This window comes from Sus scrofa, chromosome 4 (assembly GCF_000003025.6).
Source record: "Sus scrofa isolate TJ Tabasco breed Duroc chromosome 4, Sscrofa11.1, whole genome shotgun sequence".
NCBI classification, from domain to species: Eukaryota; Metazoa; Chordata; class Mammalia; order Artiodactyla; family Suidae; genus Sus; species Sus scrofa.
Window position 1 is genome coordinate 106,419,570 of NC_010446.5, and position 22,458 is coordinate 106,442,027.

The 22,458-nt window shown below is 54.0% G+C and overlaps 1 protein-coding gene across 8 annotated transcripts in view; it reads left to right on the top strand.

Annotated features, from left to right (window-relative positions):
* SYT6 (synaptotagmin 6) overlaps positions 1,045 to 22,458 on the top strand; it is a 64,855-nt gene continuing 43,441 nt past the window's right edge. For 3 of the 8 annotated variants that reach the window (XR_002343497.1, XM_013988120.2, XM_013988121.2), the window contains exons 1-2: positions 17,248 to 18,413; positions 19,743 to 20,298. Coding sequence is in view for 5 of the 8 variants with exons in the window: in XM_013988120.2 (XP_013843574.2) it covers positions 17,779 to 18,413; positions 19,743 to 20,298 (1,191 nt within the window). In the remaining 3 variants the exon portion in view is untranslated. Of the gene's footprint in view, positions 6,357 to 7,321; positions 7,617 to 17,246; positions 18,414 to 19,742; positions 20,299 to 22,458 lie in introns of those variants that run through there. The other 5 variants (XR_002343499.1, XM_021090020.1, XR_002343498.1 and 2 more) reach the window with 3 other exon arrangements.

The window sequence follows — 22,458 nt, forward strand, 5'->3', positions numbered from 1 at the left end:
AATAAAGGTGGGGGCTGAGTCAGGGAAACCACTGACTGTACTTTTGGCACACAGCAGATACGTAGATGAGGCTTGGGGGCTGTGCTGGAAAGAGACATTTATTCCACTGAATGGTCGGAGGCTAAAATTTAGGGAACAGATTTGTTCTCTCCAGGGGCTCTGGCCCCTCAATTGCACAGGGGGGCTGTAGGTCTCTGACCCAAAGCACGTTGTGTTGATTCTTGCTGCTTGGGTTCCATTGAAATCAAGGATTAAGACTTCCTAGTTTTGACAGGGCCTTTTCGGATTTGTCACCTTAATTAGTTTTGGCATTTTATCTGGTTTCTTTTCATTAGTGGCACAGCCAGAGTCCTGAGATTACAAACTCTCTCTCTCCAGGCTCCTTGGGGATAATTCCAGTCTTTGGGGTCCTGGTCTTACAAGAATCTCGGCTTGGCCCTTTCCTGGAAGCTGGGCTGTGACTGCAGGACCCAGCCCGGCTGCTGCCGGGACTCCCCAAGCTGCCCTCTGAGGAGTCCTGTCTTTGTCACGAGTGAAGCAGCCAAGCATGTCCTGAGCCAGGAAGCTGTCGCTGGGTTTTATCAACAACACTCTCATTCCTCTAGACCAGCAACTGGGCCTAAGGGGTAACTGCCGGGTAAGGTCAGGGGGCCAGGACCTTCGCAAAGAGACACAGGAGAGAATCTTTCACTCTTCTGTAATTTCTTTCCGAATATCTTCTATTTACTATGAAGTCAATTTTAAAATATTATAACCTTTTTGTAAAAGAAAAAACATTATTCACACCCTCACCATCCTCCCCAGTAGAAAGGAGGGATACTCACCAGGGATCACAAGCCCTAGATTCCAGGTGTGTTATCTCCTGGTTTGTGTGACCAGGGACCAGCCACTTAATAGCCTCATTTACCAAATGGAGTCACCCATTCTGCCTCTGAGGGTGGTTATAAACCCAAATGAGGGAGGGCGTTCCCACTGTGGCTTGGCGGCGGTGGGTTACAAACCCGATTAGCATCCATGAGGATGCGGGTTCCATCCCTGGCCTCACTCAGTGGGTTAAGGATCTGGCGTTTCATTGAGCTGTGGTGTAGTCGCAGATGCGGCTTGGATCCTGAGTTGCTGTAGCTCTCAGCGTAGGATGAGGATGGATGGCGTAGGATGGCAGCTGAGGCTCTGATGCAACCTCTAGCCTGGGAACCTCCATATGCACAGGTGTGGCCCCCAAAAGAAGAAAAAAGTAAATGAGCTCAATGTTCTCTTGGCAATCTTTAGGGCATGGGTTCGCCTCTAGATAATGTGCCTGCTGGCTTTCCCTCTATGACCTGAGAGAAGGAAGAAAGGGACAGGAACTGGCACTTGTTGAATACCTGCCATGAATCAGTCACAGTATAGTAGGCATTTAACCCAACACATCACCCTTGTACAGCATAAACCAGGTATTATATGTCCCATTTTACAGATGAGGAAGTTGAGGTTCAGAGAGCTTAAAGTGATACAGCTGGTAAGTGACAGAGCCAGGATTTGAACACACACACAGGTCTGTGTGACTCTGAAACTGATGCTCTTTCTTCTACACAAGGTCAGTGTGAAGAGGAGCACACTTGGCTTCCTTCCCAGCCCTTCCCCTCAATATCATTCTCGAGTAATACAGAGAAAGCCCTGGACCCACCACGTTTAGGTCCAGCTCTAAAACTGTTATAGGGATGATGTTGCCTTCGGACCTTGAATCTGTATCTGCTTTCCTGGTCCCCGGCTTGCTTCAGCCCACAAACCCAGGCTGGAAGCATCGAACCCTGTCCAGCCCTTCCCAAATCTGATCTGGAACTCTTTTTATGTTTGAGCAGAAAGCACAGAACAGACGTGAGGCCTTGAAACAGGGACGGAACGAGAGACAGGCAAATATCACGTCTGCTCAAGAAGTTTGAATCATCGAGGACCTTTCCTAGAATAAAAACAAGACTGGAGTCTCAAACACACCTGGGCATTGACTCAGGTGTGGTCTTCTGCACCTTTCAGGCAAAGAGGAATTCCTGACAACTCTTGTAATGGCTTGGAGGGGCATGGTTTGCAGAAATTACCCAGCTTTGGCTAGAGTTGCTGTTGGTGTAGGCGTGCGAGGCACAGGGTGGTATCTGCTGGAAATACTGATAAAGCTGTTCTGGCAGAAACCCCATGGGGATTCCATAGACACTTTGTTCCAAATAATGGCACAAAGTTACTCCTACCCTCCCAATTCAGGACATCAGCTTCATTCTCCACCAGCAGTAGGACAGGTTCAACTGATGTCTGTGTTCTTAGGGTAAATTTCAAAGCTTCATAGAAAGCAGCCAGATGCCTCGGCAAGCAGGAGATGGGCGCAGCGGGGAGAAGAGATCCAGGGATATTCAAGGTTGAATCAGAGTCCTCTTGGCTTCGATTTGCTTGGCAAAGCAGTGGGTCTGCTTGTGTCTTTTTCTCTCTATCTCTCCCCGCGCATGAGATGATCCAGCTCTGAACGTCAGACTGCTCCCTTTACATCTCTGCTGGGGGTTTGGAGGGGAGGAGGGAATGGGGAAAGGGCTCCCTATTTAGAAATTGCATTGAGATGGAAAGACAATATGACACATCGGCTCATGTCAAAGGAGCTCATTCTTCCCGCCTACAGCATTAGCAATTTCCTACTGAGGTTTAATTTTTTTTTTTTTAGAAATTATTATTTTTCTTTAATGTATTTTATTTGTAGCACAACTCAACAGGACATTGCTGCTCAGAGCAGGGCGGGAAGCTGGCCAAGGGCAGTCAGGCCACTGCCTAAGAGACCTGGCGTAGGAGGCAGGGGAAAGGTACTTGGGCTTTTTCTCAGGCAAGGAGGCCATAGGAGTGGGAGGCCCCTGGTTTTGCCTCAAACCTCCTCTCATTCTGCCTCTTCTCCCACCTCCAACCCCTTCTCCTGCTTCAGAGCAGGCTGGCCTGGGGGCTCCAGACTCAGGATGCTCCAGCCATGACTGTGCAGCAGTGATGAGGGGGGGGAGGTGCAAAGTGAGCCCCACCATCTGAGACACCCCCTTTCCTTCAGAGCCAGAAAAAACGGCTCCCTGGCCCTTCCTTCCTTTCCCTGCTCAGCTTCCTTCTCCCCCCCCCCCCCCGCCCCCACTTAAAACCCTAGAGTGTAGTTGCTAGAAGGAGCCTCAAAGAGCCCGTTATCCTATTTCACTGTTTTGCAGATAAGGAAACCAAGGCCCTGACCGGGGACTGGGGACACAACTGTCCCAGGGCGTAGTGCACCCGAACCCAGCCTCCTAGGCCAGGCTAGCTGTCTCGGCTCCTCTTTCTCTTCTCCACCCCCAGCCAAAACTCAGAATGGTCGTCCTCTGAGAGACAGCACTGATGGGCAATAATTTCACTTCTCTCCTCTCCTTCCCTCCCTGGGTCTGAGTAGGACCCTGAGAGTGTAAATTTGGTCTCTTCAGATGGGAAGAAGCATAGATGTGTTTGGGGAGTGGGCCTGTAGCGGAAAGGGTGCTCTAGAGAGGAAAAGGTCCCATCTTTACCAGGAGATTTTTTTTTTCCAGCTTTGTGGCTGGCGATGTGACCAAAAGTATCAGCAATTAACTGCGGGGGAGAGGGCAAGAAGATAACAACTACGGCAGAGCTTTTCTCTTAATGAAAAAAAATTTTTTCTTTTATCTCTCTTTCTGAATGAGTGTCGCTTTATATGCATGCCAGTTCTGTGTCTTTTTCTTCTTTGTATCTCTCTCTGCATCTCCTATATTGGTCTATATGTCTCTCTCATCCTCTGCCTCTCCACGTGTCTGTCTCTGATCTCTGTCTCTGTCTCTCTCTCTCTCTCTCACACACACACACAGAGTCACTTATGCAGACCAAATTCAATAGTTATTGATTGGCCAGGGAGCCCCAGCCCCTTCCAGCAGCCCCATCAGAGCAAAACCTTTTTCTCCCTGTTCAGTTGAGAAATGCCAGGTCCGGAGCTGCTGCCGAGGCGCCAGAGACGCCGCAGAACCGCCTGCCGAGTGTGGAGGCTGAATCCGGGAACAATGAGAAATTATCTGTTAATTCTCGATTCCTGCCACCTGCTCTGCTCCGAACCGGCTCCTTTGCCTTCAGTTTAGATGCAAATTCCCTCACTCGTTGTAAAGCAAAATATTGATTTCCCTGCATCACGGCCCGGGCCCTTGGAACGGACCTTGTTTTTTTCATTCTCTGCAAAGGCAAAACAAGGCGCTTTGTTCTGCAAATTTCCCCAGGAACTCGAGAGGGGGAGGGATAAGTCGCCGCCGAGTGGCAGAGTTGCCATAAACATGGGCAGAGAGCGATTCTTCTCCATTTGTTATTTTACATAAACACAAACCTACTCCCTAGGAAACTGCTAATGAGCGCGTGACAAGGGGGCCTCTGAGCTCCAGTCTCTCCCAGGTACTGAGCTCTGCATTGGGTGGTGGAGGGAAAAGTGACTTGGCCTCTAGGCTCCTCAGGTGGATTCTAAAAGCACTGGGAGGCGAATGGGGACTCCACAGCCTCACCTGTTCTTGGAACTGCAGTTTAGCACCTCCCACAGGAAGGCAGCCTGGATTGCATCGTGTGGCCACGACCATGCCTACTCAGTCCCTCTTGCCTGCTTTCCTAGCTCCTCCATATCGCGAGCTCCTAAAGTCTGGGTGGAAGCTTTGAACCCGCCGCAATGGCCCACCCCACCCTTCTTCCCTAACGCAGTGCCCACGAGACGGTTGCACCAACGGGGCCTTCAGCACCGCGGACAGAGCTGCGAAGCGCAGAGGGAGAGAAAAAACCTCCAAGTTAGGCCAGGGTCCTCTTAGGCCTCGGCTTGACTCTCCGTACTTGGGGGCACTAGCTGCCCGGCGCTGTCAAGGGCTGGCTAGCGCAGCTGGCACAGATGGCGCACGGTGGAGACCGCCAAGAGCTGGCGCTCCGAATCTCCTCCCTCCGGAACCTGAGTCACTGCCCAAGCCACTTCCAATTAGCGTGTTAATTAGGAGGAAAGACCCTCCTCCTCCACCCACCACCCGGGTACACACCAGCCCCGCGGCTTCCAGAGGCTCCGGATAAAGTTTCCTTCCTAGCTGCGGAAGGCAAAGGGGCCTGAGCCTGGAGTGTCAGGTGAATCCCACAGAGGAAGGGGCCCACCCTCCTACCAGCCCAGAAAGCAAGACTTTTATGACAGGACCACCGCAGGGCTGCGACCTGGTGGCTGTCCACAGACCTCCAGGGCTGACTGAGGCATGTAGGAGTTCCTCAGTCAACCTGCTCCTAGGCCACACACCACAATTCCTGGAAGAGAGTTCTGCCCGGTCTAGCCTCAATCTTTCGTTTCAGTTTTCGGTCTTTCTGGCCCTTGTTACACTTATTAGCAAGATTCATCATCTCCGATTGTGTTGCACCTTTGCGGGGAGATGGGTCTGGCGGGAACCGAGCGCCCTCTTGAAACGCCCCCCATTCCTATTCGGCAGAAACTTTCCCCTCCGGTTGCCATGGAGAGAGACGGCCGCTGCCTCCCGTCGCCATAGCAACGTGCGGGTACCGCGGACCGCAGGATTGCGGGGCTCAGAAAGTCTTTTTGCAGTTCGCATCGCCCCGCGGTCTTAGGGTCTTCTGCCTCCGAAGCCAGGAGCTGGAGCAAGTCTAACTTCTCCCATCAGAAACCTTGGCCAAGGTCCTCCTGCCCCCAGCGGGGTCATTCTTCTTTCCGTAGAAGGTTCATCTATTTCGTTACCACTTGTGTGGTATGTGGCAATCTACCCAGTGTTTTCACAAACATCATCTTTATATCCCCAGGCAGCCCGTGAAACACTCGTAATTATTATACCCCTTTTACAGAGAGGAAACACTGAGGCTCAGAAAGGCTTAAGGTCACTCCAGGCAGTGGATGCGGAACCAGATCCCAGGCTCTTTCCTGGGTCCTGCACCCTCCAGGATGCGGGACAACCTGGCTCCCAGCCTTGAACCGCCCGGACTCAGACCGGTCGCTGAGTGTAGAGGGGGCGGCCGTGAGGCGCCAGACTTGCCAGCTGCCGCGGGATGCCACGTGAGGGGCGGAGACCCTGCGGGGAAGTGATTAAAAGCTGAACCGAGCCGGAGGGGGCTGCTGCGGGGAGGGTCTTCTTGAGGCCGTCTTGCCCCGCCCCACTCCGGCCGCGGCGCGGGTTTGGGCGGCTGCTTGGAGGGCCTGGGTGTCCCGGGCATGAGCGGCGTGTGGGGGACCGGGGAGCCTCGGTGCCAGGCGGCGCTCGCGGTCCTGGCCTCGCTGTGCCGGGCCCGGCCGCCCCCGCTCGGGCTGGACGTGGAGACTTGTCGGAGCTTCGAGCTAGAGCCCCCAGAGCGGAGTCCGAGCGCAGCCGACTCAGGTAACAGGAAAGCCGAGGCCCCCTCCCTTCCTAGCTTCTCGCCCTGGCTGTCCCAGCTCTCCAAAGCCGCGGGCCCGGAACCCCGGAACCCAGATGGAGAACTCCGGCTCGGGATTAGGGATTCGGATCCAGCCTGGTCCAGTGCCCTGGCCTATCGCCCTCAGGGCAAGTGGAGAGACACGAAAGGGACCGGGAGAGACAGAATCCCCCCTGCCCCCTCCCGTGAGACTCTGCGGGGTCCCCGCGGAAAGCGGGCTCCAGGGACGCGGTGCCCTAAGGGCCTCAGTTTCCCTCGCGTCTTTCCACTCGCCCAGCGGGCGATCTGCCAGGGGAGGGGTCCATGGGGCGAGCAGCAGACCAAGGACATCCCGGCTGAGGAAGTAAACTCATCTCTTGGCCGGTGTCGAGGTCCCGGGGTCCGCCGGTCGGTCTGTCCGTCAGTGTATCTGTTCTCTCGGGGAAGGCGGCCCGAGAGCCCCTGGGTCTCTCGGGGAGAAACTTGGGTCTGCGGCTGGCACGAGGTCTTTGTGTCCGGGTGTCTCCGGCTGCCGGCGGCTTTCTGCGTCTCGGCGGGGGGCGGGGGGCGGCGGGGGGCGGGGTGGGGGAGGGTGTCGCCGCGTCCTCCCGCCCACCCCCCGCCCCTATAACTCGCTCCCTCGGTCTCCCTCTGACTCACTCGGACTCGGGGGCCGGTGCGCGACTGAGCCGCTGCCTCTCGCCGACTTTGCCAAGCGGGCGCCTCCTGCCCGAACGGCGCGGACCCTGCGCCGGACGCAGCCCCAGGCGGCCGCCGAGCCCAGGCGGGAGCCCGAGCCGAGCCGAGCCCGCCGGAGCCGGTGAGTCCCGAGCCCGAGCCCCGCGGGGCCGGGGCCCGGCGCACAGCTGCGGCGTCTCCCGGGAATCGCGACAGCTGGAATGGCGTGTCGCGCCCTGGCGGCCGGAGCCGCGGGAGGGTGGGTGGCGTGGCAGCCGGCCGGCCGCGGGTATTTACCTGCGGCACCGGCGCCGCGCGGCCGCGCTCGCCCGCTGCAGCCGGGCTTCTTTGTCCGGATCCCGACGTCTGGAGGGTCCTGGGCGGGAGGGGCACCAGGTCGCGTTCCCTCCGGGGGGAAGAGGCTGGAGGCAGTGCGAAGCCTCGAGAGAATGCGGAGTGGGGGTGGGGAGATCCTGCGGGGACCGAGACGCCCGGGTTCCTTGGGCTCCGCAGACTCCAGCCCTCCTGGTACCCCGACCCTGACCTCAGCGGCGCTGGGCCTAAAGGTACGCGGGGGTCGCCCCGCGGCTGCGCACCATCCGCGCGGGAAAGCGAGGAGGGGGCCGCTGGAGGCGGGAATTTCGTCTCCCTGCGCTTCTCCTGGGACCAGAAGCGGGGACGGATGCCGCGGTTTGGGGAGGAGGTACAGGTGGGGTAAGCTCCCCTGGGGCCGCAGGTTCCAGGGCCCTGTTTTCACTTGAGGTTAAAGGTCGAACATAGAGAGAGGTCCTGGGTTAGGAACGGGCCTCGAGGATAGGGGAGAGGAAGCGGGGGAGTGGGCCCGTGGGAGGCTTGTGTGTGTGAGGGGGCTGTGTCCAGCCTTGGGTGGGTGGAGCCCACTTTGGCCGTGTGTGAGTTGTAGGGGGCGCTGCTCTCTCTTTCTCCCTCTCTCTGGCTCTGGCCTGTTTAATCAATGGGTCGATTACTGCAGCAGATGGGATTGAGGTTAGACATGCAGAAGAACTTTTAGAGGGTGGTACAATGATGGAGGTTCGAGAGGTTGATTCTTCTTGAAGAACCTCAGAATGTATTAGGCCCAGCTGGCATTATTAGACTTTGGTTCTCTGGTGCCATCACCTCCTGCACCACCCAACTCCCTGTACCCAACAGACACAAAACGTTTCCCGAGTCAGGGGCTTTCTTCCTGCCTGCCTCCCCAGCTCCCTTCCATCTCTTCCTCCAATGATTCATCTCCAGGGGATTCTGACCCCTCAGACCCTAAAGCGGCTAATTCAAGGTGAGAGCACACCTGTCGAGTTCCACCTGGGATGGAGGCTGTTCCTCCTGTTCAGGGGAGAAATGCCGTTAGGGGCGGGGGGCACGGCACTGGCATATGTGTTGTGGCACATCCCGATGCAGGGCGATACTAGTGTTCTGACTCCAGAGGGAGGCCTCATAGTCTGGAATGGTGGGTAGCTGGATGGCCAGGCTGGGGGTGAGAGAAGGCTGAGAAGTAAGAGCCCCAAGGCCCAGAAGAATCAGTATGCCTTCCCCGCAGGCTGCTTCAGAAAGCAAGCTTGAGTTGTCAGCCCTGGGGAACTTTAACTTTGGCTGCTGAGTCACAAGCCTCAGGAAGCCCGGGGACCAAGCTGGGGGGCTGAAACGGATGGAGCAGGCAGAAGGAGACCCTTGATTGAAGGAGAAGAAAGAGACTGGTCGGGCATGGCTTTGGAATTGCGGGGGTTGGAGGGGTTCAGTGAGCAGGGGGTCTGGGGGAGATGCTGTGGAATTTGGGACCAGGTCCCCAAGTGCCCTCCCTTCCAGCCAACTCCCTGCATCTCAGAGCCACTGTCTGGGTCCAGATTCTCCAGTCAGAGAAATGCTGCATCTTTTCATTTGCAGTTTCATGAAAAATGCAAGTGACTAGAGCATGCCCAGTTTCCTTTACCCATTGAGTGTTTTTCCCCCTGCCTTCCTCCTTCCCTAAGTCTCAAGCTTATGGGATTTCTAGTAACACCCTGAGAGTCAACCACCGAGATTCAGACTCTACTGTCATTTACCGGGACCCTCCTATACACCAAGGTCTGTGCTAGGAATTGCCCAGGAAATCTCAGCCAGACCCTGACGGGGGAACATCTCTACACAAACTGTCCAAGCTAAAAGCAAGTCCCATCTTTCTTTAAAAACTCTAAAAGTGAAGGGTCTGCTTTCCTTCCTAATACCCACCCCTACCTCCTTCAGTGGATACTGGCAGGCCGTTCTCCACCTTTCTTTGTGTCATTTGTCTTATGGAGATGAATGTACTTTTTACATGGCCAAGTTGCAGAGTGTTAGGTCTGGGGAGCATGGGTTCTAGTAGCATAGTTCTCAAGGTAGTAAGCAGAGGCACAGTGTTGTTCCAGAAAGTGCAGGAATCTATTGGAGAGCCTGAGCTGCCCTGCCCCTCCCAGGCTGGCAGCCAGGAATGGTTATTCTTTGGCTTACCTATGACCATGGGATGTATGTGATGTTCGTTCACTTTCCCAATGACTCTGGAGAGGTTCTGTGATTCAGCCTCCTGGCTTTGAGGTTGGCCTTTCGCAGCGCTGATAATATTTTTCCTGCTTGTGATGCCAAGTGAAATACACAGCATTTCATCAAAACACAAGCGTCCTGCTTCTATAACTGAAGAGTCAGCCACTCCCTCACTCCTTGATGGAAGGAAGGAATTCTGCAGACTTTGCCTTCCTTGGGGGAAGGTGCAATGCACAATCCTTCTGAACCCATGATGATGGTATTTGGATGCTGTGATGTGTCTTGTGCATTGGGATTCCTGAACCAGGGTCCAGTATCTAGGAGTTGCAGAGCCTTTGGCTTTAGAGGTCTAGAAGTTCTGTGTGGGGACTTCAGGAGTCGGGGGAGGTAGATCCGGAATGCTGCATCCCTCTGAGCTCTGTGCAGAAGATGTGTGCTCTTCTGACTAGTCTAACATGATCCCACCAACAGACTGTGGGTATAACGTGTGACTACCAATAATTAGGACTCAGACGGAGGCATCTGGATCAGGCCAGGTTTCTTTAGGTCTGTGTAGGGCTCTCTGGAGTAGGGGGACGCAGGGTAAGAGAAAGTCCTGACTCAGCCAGGTGGCGCCTCTGCTGGTCCAGCTTTGGAGGAGAAGCCTCTAAAAACCGAAGGGCTCAGCCACCCTCAGGAAATGAAAGCAGAGGGGCTGAAAGTAGAAGTTAGCCTGGCATCCAGCTCTGGGCGCTCCGGGTGTGTTGCTACCCGCTCCCTCCCTTCTCTCTACTGGGGGCGGTGGGTAGCACTGAACTTTTTCTCCTCCGTGAGGACCCAGGCAGACCTCTCTTCTCACTAGTTGCAGGTATGAACTGGGTGAGGGAGGCAGAGGGAGAAGGATCTGGCTTTCTGTCTGCCTCTCCCCGCATCACCCCAGCCTTGACTGCCCCATTCGGAGGGGCCACGCGCCTGACCAATCGGGCAGAGAGGTACAGTTACCATTTGCCAAAAAAATAATACTAATAATTGCTAAATTAATGTCAATGCTCTGTTAGCCGTAACACTCCACATTAGTCTCCAATTTATCCCTGAGTCCCCTAATGATGGTGGAAACGGGGCCCAGTCATAAAGCTTGGTGCGGCCGTAATTAGCCCAGCATTGTCTCTCCTCATCACAGCTTTTCCGAGAGCATTAATTCCTTCTCTGTTTGGACTCTGCTAATTATCCCCATCGGTAGTTCGGCCTGGATCTCTGAAAGAAGGAAAGGAAGCAAAGGCTTTCTGCTCCCCCTCCCCACAACCTGAATTTTAATTACACCAGGTTCTCCTAATACATTTACAAGCCACAGCAGAGTTTATTATTAATGGAAGAAGACTGTGAGCCTCAGAACAGAATAGCCCCTGCTGCCCCAACACACACACACTCAGGTATTTCTCAGGTACATCTCTGGATGGACCTTTTCCGGGGGCCAGTGGTTATTTGCTGGGTGGCTATAGTGTCTGCACTTTCCAGGGAAGAAGAAAGAGATGGGGCATGAGCAGGCTGGTCCCAAGCCTAGTCCCCAAAGTTCTGTCCGGGTTCAGAGGGTCCGGCCAAAGGGTAGTGATGCCTTCCGCCCTCTCCCAATTAGAGTGAAGAAATGCCTCCCCAGCTTCTCTGCCCAGCTGTCGCCTCTGCAGTTCCCTCAGAGGCGTCCCGACCCCTGGCTCAAGAGGTCTGGCTCAAGAGCCTAGGCTTTGGCATCAGGAAGGCCCAGATTCGGATCCCAGCTCTGCACAAGTTACTTTCTTAACATCTCTAAGTTTAGTTAATTTATCTTTGAGGAGCTCCCACTGTGACACAATGGGATGTGCAGCGTCCTGGGAGCCCTGGAACATGGGTTCAACCCCTGGTCTAGCACAGCGGGTTAAGGATCCGGTGTTGCCACAGCTGTGGCTTAGTTCAAGGCTGTGGCTCAGATCTGATCCCTGGCCGGGGAGCTCCATATGCCACGGCGTGGCCAAAAAAAAAAACACACACACACAAAAATTATCTTTGAGAAGTGAATATTAATTTTTTAGGGAGGATGTAAAGAGTAAATGAGGGAGTTCCCGTTGTGGCTCAGCAGAAAACGAATCTGACTAGTATCTATGAGGACGCAAGTTCAATCCCTGGCCTCACTCAGTGGGTTAAGGATCGGGCGTTGCTGTGACTGTGGTGCAGGTCGCAGATGCGGCTCGCGTCTGACATCGCTTGGTTGTGGCGTAGGCCAGCAGCTACAGCTCTAATTTGACCCCTAGCCTGGGGACCTCTCCATATGCCTCACATATGGCCCTAAAAAAAAAAAAAAAAAAAAAAATGAGTAAATGAAAGTAAATGAGATAATATAAGGGGCACTGTGCCCACTATAGAAATAAACAACTAATATTACTAGTATTAATGGTTCTGTCTAGAGTCTTTTCCTTTCCTGGGCTAGACACTGTTCCTTCCAGGCTTTGAGTTTCTTGCTATCTGGTCTCTGGGTTGTGCTGGTCTATGTCTCTGTGTCTGAATGGGAGCCCCTTGGCCGATGTAGCACCTGCCCAGCAGCGCCTGCCCAACAGAGCCGGGCACTGCCTGTTTCTGAGGTCCATCAGCAGCCCAGGCCTGGAAGCCAGGCTTCTCCAGCTCTGGGAGCAGCCAGGAAAATGGTCCTTTCTTTTCACTTCCTCTCCCCAGTTTATCTTTTCAATTACAGTCTGTGAGCGAGAATGCCTGTTACTATTACAAAGTAGATCTTCCCAACATGGAAACCCATTAGAAAAGTGGGAACAATAGCAAGCGATAAGAACTGCTGATAAATCCTAACACTATGGGTGGAGAGAAGGGGAGGGGACACTGGGACACCAGGGCTCTATCTCTGGAGAAAGACGTGTCAGTGGGGAGATAAGAAAAGCCCTGCATTGCTAATTAATAGCCTACCGTTTTCCAGAGGGAGAAGGAGGCCATGAGCCATCACCCCCGCCAGACAGTCTCACTTAAGGTGACAAGCAAGTGCTGCCCTGATGGCATTCAGGGGGATCTTAACTTCCCAGGAGAGAAGGGGCCTGAGGTCTTTCAGACGCTTTGCCCTCTGGTCCTGGGTCCTCCTTCCTTGTTTGAGATGGCCAAGCTTTGGGCCCGTTCAGTACCCGGGAAACAATGATCCTCCAATAAAAACAAAAACCAGGGAGAAATAATAGCAGCTTACTTTTGGGAGCATGCAGGCACTGTGCTCAAAGCCTTAGATTATTTAATATTTGCAATGATTGTGTGAGGGAGGGATAATTAGAATCCCCATTAAGTAAAAGAGGACACCAAGGCTTGGAGAAGTGAAGTTACTTGCTCAAGATCATACATTTAGAAATGCGGATGGATTCTGGCACTGGTGCTCAGCTGAGATGTGTGCCTGGTGTCCGAGCACCCAGTGAGGTCCATTTCCCCAGCCAAGGCTAGAAGCCAGGTGCCCTGCACAGCGCCGGGCCACTGGGTATTTCCGAAGCCAACTTCCATGCCTGTTTGCTCTCCTAGAGGCAGCTGGGTACTTGGCCAGTATGGTTTCCCAAATCAGGTGCCCGCTGAATACTGCTCTCCTCTGATGCCTGAGTGCAAAAGTTTCACACCGGATATTAAATTACAGACTTCTTTTCCCCAATTTCCAAGAAAACTTTGCAAAAGCATAGCATGTTCTCAATTGTACATTTTTCTTCCCCAAATTTCTTCTTATTCCTTTGGAGCTTGCTCCTATTCACCAGCTGGCTGGTGACGGTAATGACAAAACAACTGAACAAGCAGCAAGCAAATGAGTATTGACAGAGAAACTTGGAGAGTGAGATCTTTGATACAGCACACAGTATGTCTTGAGGTACTGGGAGCTCTACCTACCTATGACATAGTTATATTATGTCTACTAGTAAGATTGCCCCTGGTTTTAGGTCTACTAGTAAGATTGCCCCTGGTTTTAGGTCTACCAGTAAGATTGCCCCTGGTTTTAGGTCTACCAGTAAGATTGCCCCTGGTTTTAGGTCTACCAGTAAGATTGCCTCTGGTTTATAAAGTTAAAGCTGTTTATTAATGTCCATGGTTTGCACGTGTTCTGCCCACGAAACAAATTTCAAAACTAGGGGATGTTCAAAACAAAACTGGGCTGAACTAGCTAAGCCTAGTAGACATAGCTAGTATTTACTAGAAGGTTCACTACCTTCTAGGCATTGTCCTTAGCCCTTCTGATATACTCGATCTCATTTCAATCCCACAACGACCCTCCGAGGTAGATCCTATCACTATCCCCATTTTACAGACGAGGAAAAGCAGCCTGAGAGAGATGAAAAGTCACAGTTTGAAACCAGTAGAGATGGACATTGAAGGAGCCCAGTCTGACTCCAGGGCAAGGCCTCTTTCTCTCCAGGCTGAAGAGAAATTAAAGAAGGAAAAAGAGGGAGGAAGAATACGAATACAAACAAAGTTCTTTCTCTCTTTCAGTGCTGTGCTAAGGGCTTTCTCCCTTCCTAGAGGCTCACCTCTCTCTTGTCACGAAGCTAGTGTCTGGCATAAACATGAAGGGCACTGGGTCAGGATTTAAAAGGTGGCTGAGCTGCCCATCAAATCTCTATTCGCTTCACAGGGTTGAAGTTCAAAAAAGACATGAATGAGACCTCCCTGTGCTGTGGGTGCAGCCCTAGAAAAGACAAAAAGACCCCCCCCAGAAAAAGACATGAGTGAGAATAAGGCTTCAAAGGCTGCCTGTGCCCCTGGATTTACACTAGGGCAACACATCCTGGTGGGTTGGCCCCGGTGGGTAGGAAGGCCCATACTGCAGGTCATCGGGGCCTTTTTTTTTGTTTTTTGTCTTTTTGCCATTTCTTGGGCCATTCCCTCGGCATGTGGAGGTTCCCAGGCTAGGGGTCCAATCGGAGCTGTAGCGGCCGGCCTACGCCAGAGCCATAGCAACATGGGATCCGAGCCATGTCTGCAACCTACACCACAGCTCACGGCAACGCCGGATCCTTAACCCACGGAGCGAGGGCAGGGATCGAACCCGCAACTTCATGGTTCCTAGTCGGATTCGTTAACCACTGCGCCACGACGTGAACTCCCATCGGGGCCTTTGGACAGCCCTGGGCCATCCAGGAGCCTCAGTGTACCTTCAGCCAGGCTCTTCGGGCTGGCCGAGTTCAAGGGCACAGGTCGTGATTTTAGAGGGGCTAACTCCCGTCCAGTCATGCCCACCCAGGCCTCATTCTGCTCTTCCCAGCCTGGCTCACCACCTTGCTCCCCCGTGGGAGTGAACCCACCCAGCATCAGGGCGTAGTTCTCCTTGCATGGCCTCTCTGTGAGATCCCCTGGAAGAAGATTTTCCAGGAGAGGAAGGGGCCCCTAGTCTTACCCAGCCAGTATTGAGTGCTGGGTGCTGAGTCCTGATAATCCATACCTCCGCCTTCCCTAATCACAGCTCCCAGGGAACCGGAGCCGGGGGTCACGTGGAGACGCATTCAAAATAGCAACCACACCGAGGAAAAATTGATTCCTCCACCTCTCTTTTCATTTATGAATTCATTTTTTTTTTTTCAGGCTGAACATTCAAATGCACTCTCTGCTCTCTGGATTCCCCCCCATTTCTCCCCCTTTCTCATTAAAATTCTAATTATTACCAGAGCAAGTAAGAGGTATGATCAAAGGAAAGCAAAACCCTAGAAATACCTTTTGTTTTCAGGTGATTCATAGTGCAGAGAAGGCACCCGGAACAGCTGTCATGGAACAGATGTGAAGGGCCTAGAGACGGCTGGTTACGTAGAAGAAAGACGGGTGTATCTGCAGTAGCGCTCCTGGTGGACCCTGGGGTCTAGGTGGGGGCTAAAGAGATGGTCTCGGAACCATTTAGATCAGGAGCTCCTAAGAGCAACATTTATTTTGATCTAAGACCTCCAATCTGCATGTATTTGTTCCCACATTCTATACACATACACGGGGCGAGGCGGGTGGGTGGTGTTGACCTGAACGGTCTGGGTTGTATCTCAGTCCAAACACTTAGGAGCTGTGTGACCCTGGGCAAATCTATTGAACCCCCGGTTTCCTCATCTGCGAGATGAGGATAATCATCTTACCTATGTCACTGGAGACTACGAAACGAGCGAATACCTAAAAAGCCCTTTGTACCTAGGACGCAGTCATGTTCAATTCCTTGACTACATCCAATAACCAAATGCTATCATTCCCATCACTATCAACCTGTATATTATACGTTTGATTTCTTCTTTTTAAGACAATGAACGAATATTCAAGCAATCTGATCATGTTTCCTCTTGGATTGCCAGGATACATGCACGCCAGGATTGGAGACCTTTAGACGTTAACTTAGAAGCAGCTTTCCTGGTCCCTGCCAGTCTCTGGCTGACTCACCTCAGTTCCTGTGCTGGGAAAGGCTCCTGTGTCTCTGTGCAGGGGCCTGGGGGCTGGGCTAGGTGGCTAAGGACTTGAGGATCCTGTGCTCTTACTCCCTATTCCTGAAGGTGGTACCCTACAGCCAGTGCGGTCAGGGGCAGTGCTGGCTCCCCAGAGAGGGTGGCTGATGTCTCAGCCTCCTTCTCAGATCCCTCTGGAGGGACCGCTTTCCCAGGGGCCTGTGTGCTGTGGGAATATGTGTGATCCCCGCCCAGGAGGGACCAGGCATTTCTGTACTCTCAGCCTAGTTTAGCACCTGGAACGTGGCAAGTGCTCAGTCCATGTTGGTTGAGAGATAATGACAGCTGTTTTATGTGCTGTTGATGGATTGATTGATTCACCCATTCATTCTCATGCACCAGTTTCTGTACTGAGCCCTGAGTCAGATAAATACAAAAGCCACAGGGTTATAGTAGCCTACAGTTTAACCAGGGACAGTCTGCGACAGTAAAACAAGCCCCGAGTAGGGCAGTGGACATCTAGATCCTGGTCCAGGGTCTGTCTGACCTGTGACCGCCCGCCCCTCACCCCCCTGCCCAGGCAAGTCCCTTCTCTGGACCACAGCTCCCATCTGCAAAAGCACAGCCTGATCTCAGTACTTGGGGGTCATTTCTCACCTTAAATCCCAAGAGTCTTAAAGCATTGGGACAGGACAGTCGAGAGGCCTGCAGGGGCCAGGCAGATAACAGGGAGTGCAGCTGCTGAGCAGCCACCCTTCCCAAGGGCATCACCAGTTCCCACCATGTAGGAGCACGGGTCCAGATGCCAGGTCCTTAGGCCTTTCCCAGAGAAGCCAGGAATCTGTGTGATGACGACAATGGTGATGATGGGATTGCTCAATTTCCCAAGCATCGTGCAAGCCAAACAAGACTCTTCTGCTGGCTTTGTCTACTCGTGACCTTTGTGCAAACCCACTGGTTCAAGGCCTTCTGACCTCTCACAGTAAGAGCAGCCCTTGGCTCAAAGGCTCACTCCTAAGGGTGGGGTGGAGGCCTCGTTCACAGCTCACCTGGGGTAATGGGCAGCCTGCTGGGGCAGAGGAGGGCTGGAGGTGGGACAGTGAACACTCCCCTCTGGAGCAGCCATCACATTCAAAAATACCTGCTTTGGAGTTCCCATCGTGGCTCAGGGGAAACAAATGTGACGAGCATCCATGAGGATGCAAGTTTGATCCCTGGCCTCGCTCAGTGGGTTAAGGATCTGGCATTGCCGTGAGCTGCAGTGTAGGTTGCAGACATGGTTCGGACCTGGCGTTGCTGTGGCTGTGGTGTATGCCCTAGCCTGGGAACTTCCATATGCTGCGTGTGCGCCTCCCCCCTCCCCCCCCAAAAAAAAACGCTTTCCAGCTAAGCTCTCACATAGCCACAGGAATGGAAAAAATGGCTATCGGAATCATTTGTATTTATCCTTGAAGTTAAACTGTGTGGCTCGGGCTCCCATTCAATACAAGTGTTTATTGAGCCTACTGTGTGCAAAGCTCTGGGCGTGCAGAAGATGCAGTTGATCTAATCCCCACTCTCGAGATTACGCCCTATCTCATTCACCTCAAGTCAATCCAGTAACTATATATTAGTTCCTGGTGGGTGCGGGGTAAGGGGAGAGGACGAGGGAGCCCAGCCTCGGGTCCCCAAGGTCTTGCAGCCTGTGGAGGAAGAGAGCTGTGTACAAAAACCGGCTCTGCTCTACTCCGGCCAGAGTAACGCTCTAATAGAAATTCAAACAGCATCCACATGTGAATGCTTCACGAATTTGCACATTTGCTTAGGCTGCTATTTCAATTACTTTCCCTTCCCCATGCACTTGCCCGCGGGGAGCCGGGGAGGAGGCCCAGGTGCTCCCCAGGCTGGTGGGGGGTGGGGGGAGCCGGAGCCAGAGCCGGAGGGGACGTGGCTGCAGCTATTTCCCAAGGTGGACCGTTACCCCTACAACCGTCCCCCCCTCTGCGTGGGCAGCTTTCTCATGACCACTCTTTTCTCTTCTTCCGTCTCTGTCCCTTCTGTGTGGCCCCTCTTGGAACACCCTTCCCCGCGTCTCCCCGCCTCTGTCTGTCTCTGTCCCCTCCCTGCCTGGCTGAGGGCAGGCCCCTCTGTCAGCCTCCTGGCAGTGGTAGTTATTGTGTGTGGCGTGGCCCTGGTGGCAGTTTTTCTCTTTCTCTTTTGGAAGCTGTGCTGGACGCCCTGGAGGAACAAGGAGGCCTCCAGCCCCTCCTCTGCTAACCCCTCCCCCGAGGCCCTCCCGAGCCCCAGCGCCAGGGGCAGCATGGCAGACAAGCTGAAGGACCCCAGCAGCCTCGGCTTCCTAGAGGCAGCCGTCAAGATCAGCCACACGTCCCCAGATATTCCGGCCGAGGTGCAGATGTCCGTCAAGGAGCACATCATGCGTCACACGCGGCTGCAGCGACAGACCACAGAGCCAGCGTCATCCACCAGGTGAGCGGGGGACCCTCCCTTCCCTGCGCTGACCTTCCTGTAGCCAAAGCAGGAATTGAGATTCCAGCCCAGAAATAACCGCACGTGCGCTTTGGCGGGAGATCACGGCAGAGGACGAGCTCCCCCGCGGGGGACCAGCTAGAAAGGGGGCCCCAGGGGTGACCTTGGGCGAGGGAAACTTTGAGGTGGGGGGCTGTGCAGGTGGGCAGCCCCGGGATGTGGGTGGGGGGCAGGGGTCGGCTGGTGTGGAGGGAAGGAAGGACTTCCGGCAGAGGCGCAGAAGTTCTCGGTGGGTCTGGGCTGTGGCAGTACAGCCTCTCGAAGGAACCGCAGTGCGTGGGAGATGGAGCAGGACAGTCCTAACATTGTGCGTTCCCCGCACGACAGCGACTGTACGGACGGCATTCTTTAACTGAAAAAACAAAATGACAGCAAAAAACAAGAACCGCGTAATGACAAAAAACCTACTCTAAATTCAAACAACACTTTAAAAAGATGTGGTACACCCAGGTATTAGGCATTGTATTTAGGAGAAACCTGGGGTTCTTGTGGATTCCTGGGTCCCTGGAAGGCTTCCTCAGGCTCCCAGGGGACCAGCCAAAGGGAAGCAGGCCTGGGCTTCGGATCGTAAGCCAGAAATGATGAAAGTGTGGGGTCACGTTTACAGAGTTTACGGTTTGATCTCAGGCAAGGTGCTCATCTTTCCTAAGCCTCACTTTTCCCGACTGCAAAATAGGCCGAATGACTCTCATGAGGTTGCCGTGAGGAGCCAGTGAAAGAATCCCTGTGATAATAAGCACTAACCATGGGTCACTTATTATATACCCGGCCCTCTTCTAAGGACTTCAGGTATATTGATTCGTTTCACTCCCCCCTCAGCAATCCTATGCAATTGCTACTTTTATTATTCTCATCTTACAGCACAGACAGGCTGTCCAGGTCACAGAGCTAGAAAGTGGCAGAGCCCAGATTAACCTGGCTAAGCATGAACTACGGTGGCGGTGATGGTCCTTCCCAGTGAGGGAGCTTACGGTTTCCTGGGGGAACCAGAGCCACGTCTACCAGGAAAGAAGCCTAGAAAGCAGGCAGCAGCAAGCGGGGGAATGATAATGATCGCCACGGCTAACAGTTACTGCCGCTTACTGTATACCAGGCCCCATTCCAACTGCTCTACATATGTTAAGACGTGCAGGCAAAGTGGGCGCAGAGGGAAAGAAGGTCACCGAGCGGGAGGAAGAGGGGGCCCCACGAGGGCTAGGATGAGCCAGGGCCCCGGGCCATGTCTGCCTGCAACCCCCTTACCCTGCGACCGCTCCTGCCCTCCGCCAGGCACACGTCCTTCAAGCGCCACCTGCCGCGGCAGATGCATGTCTCCAGCGTGGACTACGGCAACGAGCTGCCCCCCGCGGCCGAGCAGCCCACCAGCATTGGCCGCATCAAGCCCGAGCTCTACAAGCAGAAGTCCGTGGATGGGGACGATGCCAAATCCGAGGCCAAGAGCTGTGGGAAGATCAACTTCAGCCTGCGCTACGACTACGAGAACGAGACCCTGATCGTGCGCATCCTGAAGGCCTTCGACCTCCCTGCCAAGGACTTTTGCGGCAGCTCCGACCCTTACGTCAAGATCTACCTCCTGCCCGACCGCAAATGCAAGCTGCAGACCCGGGTGCACCGCAAGACCCTGAACCCCACCTTCGATGAGAACTTCCACTTCCCCGTGCCCTACGAGGAGCTGGCCGACCGCAAGCTGCACCTCAGCGTCTTCGACTTTGACCGCTTCTCCCGCCACGACATGATCGGGGAGGTCATCCTGGACAACCTCTTTGAGGCCTCCGACCTGTCCCGGGAAACCTCCATCTGGAAGGACATCCAGTACGCCACCAGCGTGAGTACAGCCCTGCCCCGGGGCTGCTTGAGGGTGTGCGGTTCTGGGTTCGCATGGGATGTGTCCCCACCCCGCTCCCCCCTCCAGACAAGGGGGCCTTTGCCCTGCAGGACAGGAAGGGGTCTCTGGAAACCGACGAACAGCCCCGTCCACCCTGGGGAAGCCCTTGCTGCTGTGCCCCAGGTTGTGGAGGGTAGGGGCAGCAGAGCCCCCATGGGGGGAGAAGGGAAGGGAATTTGCAGCGATCGCTTCTGATCACGTGTTCTGGGATGGGTCTCTCTACCTGCCACCTATAAAATAATGTACCTCGTGGAGTTTCCCTTGTGGCTCAGGGGTAACAAACCTGACTAGCATCCGTGAGGACAGTGTTCAATCGCTGGCCTCACTCTGGGTTAAGGATTCGGTGTTGCTGTGAGCTGTGGCACAGACATGGCTCAGATGCCCCATTGCTGTGGCTGTGGCGTAGACTGGCAACTGCAGCTCCTATTTGACCCCTACCCTTGGAACCTCCATATGCCTCAGGTGCAGCCCTAAAAAGACAAACAAAAGAGGAGTTCCCTTTGTGGCTCAGTGGTTAATGAATCTGACTAGGAACCATGAGGTTGCAGGTTTGATCCCTGGCCTCACTCAGTGGGTTAAGGATCCAGCGTTGCCTATGAGCCGTGGTGTAGGTCAAAGACACAGTTCGGATCCTGTGTTGCTGTGGCTCTGGCATAGGCCTTCGGTTACAGCTCCGATTAGACCCCTAGCTTGGGAAACACCATATGCCGTGGGACCGTCCGTAGAAAAGGCAAAAAGACAAAAATAAATAAAGAAAGAAAAACAAAACAAAACAAAACATGTCTTCAATGGTGGGTAAGGACTGGGCCAGGCAGCAGCATCTGCCAAGGTCACTGATGTGTCCTAGAAGCTTCATGCAGGCCCTCGGCAACAGGCTACATTAATCGAGCTGAACCAGGTTATGCTGTAGCAACAAACAATCCTAGGATCTGGTAGTTTAACTCAGCTGAGATTTAGTTCTTGTTCATGTTACACATGCTTGGCAGCTTGGCAGGAGTTCCATTCTACCTTGTTACCCAGGGGCCCAAGCCGACAGCGGCTCCATTTTGACCTGTGCTCCTACAGGCACCAGGAGGAAGAGGAGGTGGCAAATTGTGCACTATTTCTTAAAGCTTCCATGCAGACGCATGCCACGTCCAGCCACCTTTCATTAGCCAAAGCAAGACACATACAACTCCTAAAATCAAGGGGGCCGGGCACAGGGCTCCTATCACGTGCCCAGAAGGGAGACCAGAAGCACTTAATGACCGGCAGTGACCACCACGCAGTGCAGCTCCTGCCCGGGCCCAGCTGGAAGGTGGGGGGCCAGCCTAAAGGGAGACCTGGCTGATCCACGCATGGAAGCGGCGATTCTTGACTGTTCACGGTCCAGTGGAATTAACCAGGAAGTTTTTAGGGAGCTGGGGCTCAAGTTGGCTTTTAAGAGGGAGGACAGGTTTGGCAGAAAATTAAGAGGGCATCTCCAGGGCCCTTCTGCACAGTGTAGACAGCATTCTCCAGTCCCCCGAGTGGCTACTGAGGAAGCTGTGCAGCTGCACCTGGCAGGGGTAGGGGGCGTGCCTGTCTTGAAGCCCAGCCAGGCAGTTGAGAGCCCCGCAGGGGTGTTACCACCAAACACCCATGGCCCTGTGTCTGTGTCTTGAGCGCTGCGTGACTGGCTGAGTGTCTCCTGGGATATTTCTCGCACTATTTCTCTAGGTGTGGAGGTGACCCCCACCCCCCGCCCCGGTCTGCAGACCCCCCCTTTGGATGGTCAGTACTCAGTATCTCTGTGCTGCATCTGTAAGGAGAGAAGCTGGGGAAGTCAGCCCCACTCTGGTGGGAAAAGGGCGAGAGTCTTGATTTGTTCCAAGGGAGAAAGCTTGCTGGGCTCCGTTTCTGCTCCAGGGAACGTCTCTGGGACACCCCATCCTCCTGGCTGGTGCTGGCTTTGACCGGTCCAGTCCGATGTCCCAGTGTGTCCCCCACCTTTGCTTTCCTGAACCGTCATCCCCAAAACCAGCACAAGCAGCGGGGCTGGCAGACGGGGCAGGCTGGAACAGCAGCTGTGCGCCGACCCTAAGCCCAGGAGCTCTGCTCTATAAATCACTCTGAAGTTTA